Source organism: Rhagoletis zephyria, unplaced genomic scaffold (assembly GCF_001687245.7).
Source record: "Rhagoletis zephyria isolate East Lansing unplaced genomic scaffold, Rhagoletis_zephyria_1.1 Rzeph_scaffold_05063, whole genome shotgun sequence".
Lineage (NCBI taxonomy): Eukaryota > Metazoa > Arthropoda > Insecta > Diptera > Tephritidae > Rhagoletis > Rhagoletis zephyria.
This window is the reverse complement of record NW_016162146.1, coordinates 22917-28506: the sequence shown is the minus strand read 5'-3', so window position 1 is coordinate 28506 and position 5590 is coordinate 22917. Positions and strand designations below refer to the sequence as shown.

At 33.4% G+C, this 5590-nt stretch overlaps 1 protein-coding gene across 1 annotated transcript in view; it reads left to right on the top strand.

Annotated features, from left to right (window-relative positions):
- The first annotated feature begins 946 nt into the window (after window positions 1-946).
- Window positions 947-5590, top strand: part of Atg18b (Autophagy-related 18b) — a 15265-nt gene continuing 10621 nt past the window's right edge. The window contains exon 1 of the mRNA XM_017627141.1: window positions 947-990. Coding sequence (XP_017482630.1) covers window positions 947-990 — 44 coding nt within the window. The remainder of the gene's footprint in view (window positions 991-5590) is intronic.

Here is a 5590-nt window from a genome sequence, read left to right as displayed (position 1 = left end):
GACTTCCTTCCGGAGTATTGAGCGGCGTAACTTTCTTCATTTATTCATTGTAAAGATATTTCATGTTTTGTTAAATAAATTAAGTATACTGCAAACATAGACATATTTGAGATATTGAAGATCTAATAGTCAAAATGACAATTTTTTTGGGTAAATTGACGATTTTTCAGCGAAAGCTTTCGGCAACGCTGCTTGTGTTGCTATCTTCAAAGTTGAGAACCAGCCAAATTTGCACATAAAGAAAATTCGTCATTAGGTCACGAAAATCGTCAAATCATCATGGCAGTAAAAAATCTTCAAAATTACGACCAGATCGTTAACCTGGCAACACTGACCAGGGTACCCAACTCAGTTTTGAGAATTCCCCGATTTTGCCCGAAATTTCGTAAATTCCCCAACCATAGATATGTATGTATGTATCTCCTTATTGAAAAAATTGTTATGTATTTTGATATATTTCTGGTATTTCTGTTTATTTTATTTTTAAATATGTATACATCAGCCCTGGGCGGCGCCTTCCCGGCGGGCATATCCGCGTATACATACACGCTCTGCTTCCGTAATTAGCCTTCAACAAGCCCTACAAGGTAATATGTAACACTAAAATCCCTGGACTCTTTCAAAATTACATAAAGTTGTCCATAAGAACTACAAAACTCTATTGAGCCAATTATATAATGGGTTTTTAATGGCAACGCATGAGCTGACGTTCTACAAAAACGTGGATCCCAACGGGGTTTATTTGGTCCCAATTGAGTTATATGGCCTTCTGGAGCTCCTAAAGGAAAAAAGCACCTAATAACTTTATAATATCTTCTAAAGGAATTTCGGAAGGATTCCTGATGTTCTGTGACTGGAAAACATTGTGCGATTGTCTATGTACAAAATAGGTCAATGGCTCTCTTACTTCAGGGATCGGTTATCGTCTCCGCCTAGAATCAGTAACATGGCACCCTCTCAAATTCCTAGTTTCATAAATGGCCTAAGGATGTAGTCAAGTTTTATGGGACCAGCTCAGTTGGTCTATATATTTCGATTTTTATACCCGAGCGCACTTCTGCACAAGGGTATTATAACTTTGTTCACATAACAGGCAAAACGAATCGAGATAGATATAGACAAATGTATACATAAATGATCAGAATGAAAAGAGAAATCGATTAAGCGGTGACTGTCTGTCCGTCCGTCCGTCCGTCCGTCCGTCAATGATGGCCGACGCATTGAGAGAACGGTTTTACCCATGATAAAAACATAACAAGGTAAAACCATTGAGAGGCAGTCTGACGCTTGCCAACAATATAATTTTAAAATCAAAACTCAAACTCACACACACATTCTCATTTTCAATCTCAAACAACAACAATTGTGAACAATACCCAACAAGCATTTCAGTAAATGTTTTTAAAAATAACTTAAAGTAAGTTTGCGATAATAAGCGCTAAATAAGCATTTTTAATATAAAGCTTATTAAAAGTTTTTTCAAATAAACCTCTAATAATTTTGAGAGCGAATGTTTATAAATAACTTAAACTTATAAATGAAATGCAAATGCCAACGACATGAAGTAGTAAATATAACATTTTTTCATTCGTAAGTGACGTGTTACGTTTTTTTAAAAAATATTTTTAAAAGTAAAAATTAGATAAAACCGATGCGGTAAAAAAAAAATCCAATCCAGGACCCGCAGCGCTAATCGGTGGAGCATTCGAGTCTTCAAATGATGAGTTCTCCTTATCCGTTCCTAGTTTAACATTCAATTAAAAATTATTCAATTTTTTTCAGAAAAGTTCATCAATGAGAATGGCGGCGATGAAGCGGAATATATACATAGCTGCATCGATGTCGTTTTTCCAATTTGCCAATAACCGCACGTAATTGAAAGCACGCAACAAGATGTAATAATTCACTTTTTTATGCTTAATTTTTGTGTGTTATCGTGAATTTGTAAGCTAAAATGTCTATTCCCTATTTATATTTTCGCGACTGTAGATGAGTCCGCCGAAAATTCGCATTTCGTTTAGTTTCTAGATGTTAAGCAATCTATGTATGAGTTTTTAATGAAATATCTTTAAATAAAGGGTTATAAAAATGTTTATAAATAGCTTTCTTTTTAAAATTTTTAGTAAGTTTATATTCACACGATTATAAACAACTTTTTTTTAACCTTTATTATAAGTTTACACTTTTACGCTTATAAAAAGCTTACTTTTGGACATTTATTACAAGTTTATATTACTAATCTTATAACCAATGTTCCTTTTCGATTATATTACGCTTACTTTCAAGCGTTTTATAAACAAAAAATCAACGTTTTGTAAGCTTAATGTTTATAATTGAAAACTTAAAAAAACTTTCTTTAAGTTTAGTTTGCTTGTTGGGATTTAATTTTATTATTTTCAATTTTATATGATTTTAAAATGTTGGCAAACGTCAGAACAAAATCATGGCCGACGAATTGAGAGAATGAATTTACCTTGTAATGTTTTTATCATGGTTTTACCTTACTATGCTTTTATCTTAATTAAAAATTTTTTGCTTCAAAAGATATTTATTCTTTGGACACAGATGACTTAAATATGATACAAACCAAGTGTACGCGCATTTTTTTTGGATTCTTGGACAAAGGCTGGTTGAAAGAAAAAAGTTGGCGACTTTTTTAAGACTTCATTGAAAGTGTAATGAATGCAAAAAAGCTGAAATTTTGCTATACTCCTTCTTAGCAGAAGTAATTTAGTATTTTCGACAACCGACCCCCTAACCAAATGTCTACAAGAAAAAAAAATTATTAAAAATCAACGCGATTATGTAGCCGCTTTAAACTTGAAATTTAGTGGGCTATCAAACTGCATACTTAAAAAAATTCTAAAAAATCTGAATAAAAAGTTGAAAATATAGCTAAAATTTGCAGATTTTTTATCATTTTTGCACAAGTGAAATGAAATGTGGATTTATATTTTGTTTGTTATAAAATGAGCTTGGCTTTTATGGAAAAATAATAAACATTAAATAAACAATCGAAAAACAGCCAAAATCGATCAAAATGTTGATGACTTAATCAGCTGATCACAAGTGTATGTATAAAATCATTTTTTATTAACGATCTCAAACCAGTTTACAATGCATTCTAAATGTGCTCTGTCGAAATGAGATTTTAATATACCTTACGTACATATGTACCTTTGTATACAATGAAAGTTTAATAAGAACAGTTATTGTACATTCATTTCAAAAATACGTTTTTGGGTAGGAAATGACGTTTTTTTCGGACCAAGAGGGACGTTTTCTCATGCAGAAGACCTGGCAACACTGCTCCTATGCACGCTCATCCATGCTCAAAGGTCTGATTATGCATACTTCGCATAACCTCGCACAACCATTTGTACCAGTGCAATAAAAATGCAACTTAAGAAAATGTGAAGCAAAATCTAAACTCAACAGATTTCTAAGTTTTTGAGTGTTCTGCTAATTTCTGGGTAATGGAATACAAACAAAATACGTGCGAAGTAGGGATGGCAAAGTCGACTTCGACTTTCGACCAAAATCTACTTTTTACTCCTAAAAGTCGAATTTTAGTGATCGACTTTCAGTTTATGGAAGTCGACTGAAGTCGACTTTTCACTTTCCCTCTCGACTTTTTTTAAATTTATTTGCCAATAAAAACTGATCTTCTAACAAGCGCGCGGAGTGCTGTTTGGTCGTATTTAAAAAAAAAAATTGTCAATAAAACTGAAGTGAAATGTGAAAAGTGTGGTAGCGAAATGAATTTTAAAGATAGTACAACAGTACAAATCATTTAAGAGCAGCGCATAAAATTACTATACGAAAACAAATTCCTCAAATTTGGTAATCGTTTGTCTCCACAATCTTCAATTAATAATGAGGTAAGATAAACATATTATATTATTATTATATTTATTTTAACAATTTCATGCAAGAAAGTTTTTCTGCTTGAGTTTATGTAAGTTTTTAAAGACAGTCTTTGGTTCGAATTTGACCAATCCGTAAGGTACAAAACTTTAAACACCGCTAAAAACGTTGCTGGTAGGATTCCAGTTAATATGCGACATAGTCGTGTGGATAGTCCCAATCCACTAGATGTCTGGGCTACTCCCATATTTATCCATGCTTATAAAGTGGCACTTATATTTATATTTCTACCAATACCCGCCAATTCTGCTCCATCGGAAAGGCCACATTTTTCAAAAAGTTGTCCGTAATTACCATATATCGATTCAAAAAATTTTTAGAGTTTTTTTTGTGAGAATTTATATTTTTTTTTCAAAAATAAGCATTTTCATGCTGCATAACTGGAACGATTTTCAAAATTTTTAAAAATCCTTTAGTGTCTGTTTTTTTTTCTTTACCTAGCATTGAATTTCACTAAATTACAGATTATTCTTAGGGACACGAATTTCGATACGATACGATACCATATCGATACTTTTGGCATTCGATACCGATATTTTCTACTCGATAGTTTTAAAACGATCTTTTTTGGAATCGAGTACCAGAACCCTAGTATCGTATCGAATGACATAAACTCACATTACAAGGATAATGTTATTAACAATTCTTCCCGATATAAATTGGACTTTAAAGAGTAGAAATTTGTAATATAGTTAGGATTGCATGTGGTGCAATTTGAACCCGCGGCCTCGGTGTTTTAAGTCAACACCTCAATCTCTACGTGTTGTTACACAATATGTTAGTGTTTGACCGAGATTCTCCTCCGATTTGTCGCGCGCGCCTTAATGTTGTGGCACAAAAGGGGTCCCTACAGTTTTAGGTCGACTCTGAACGGCGATTATGTCTTACTGGGAAGCTGTTTTCATTTTCAAGCTTTGCGCACTTCTAACCATTACACCACAGCGGCCTATATACGAGACCTATATTCAGATAAATTTTTTTGATTTTGGTATCGATATTTGGAATATCGAGTCTTTTTATTCCGATATTAATGGGTACCCGATATTTTTAAGGCGATACTTTAAATGAGTACCATATCGATACTTTCTGTTCGATATCGAGTTCCTAATTATTCTAAAGACCACTAGTAAATCATGATATTTTTGGCGTATTCTGAATCATATGTTTATAGCTAATATATGAGTTAAAGTTAAATGCAGAGTATACTTAATACATTTTCTTTTTATTAAAAAAGTCGAACAAACAGGCTAACCTAATATTCGCGGCTTGCGTTTTGGTACGCACGCCGTCGAATATGTTTTTTTGCGTCACCCGAAATTGGCTTGCGTGCGTTTGCATTTGATTTCATTGAGCGAAACGTCAAATCAAAATGTCACGCAGAACAAAAATTGGAAATTGAGTTAGCTTCATACGCACGCCGTTCAATTTCGGTTGGTCCCATACAAGTTGTATGTGCATGAGAAATTTTTGACAGTAAATTGACGGTGCGTGAATATTAAGGTTAGCCTGAAGAAAGTCGACTTTTAAAGTTGACTGTACAGTACAGAGTAGGGATGGGTAGTGGGGGGTTGAAATTCGATTTTTTCCGAATTTCGAACATTGCCCAACCATTCGATTATTCGATTCGAAATTCGGTGGTGCAAATTCGATTTACTTCGGATTT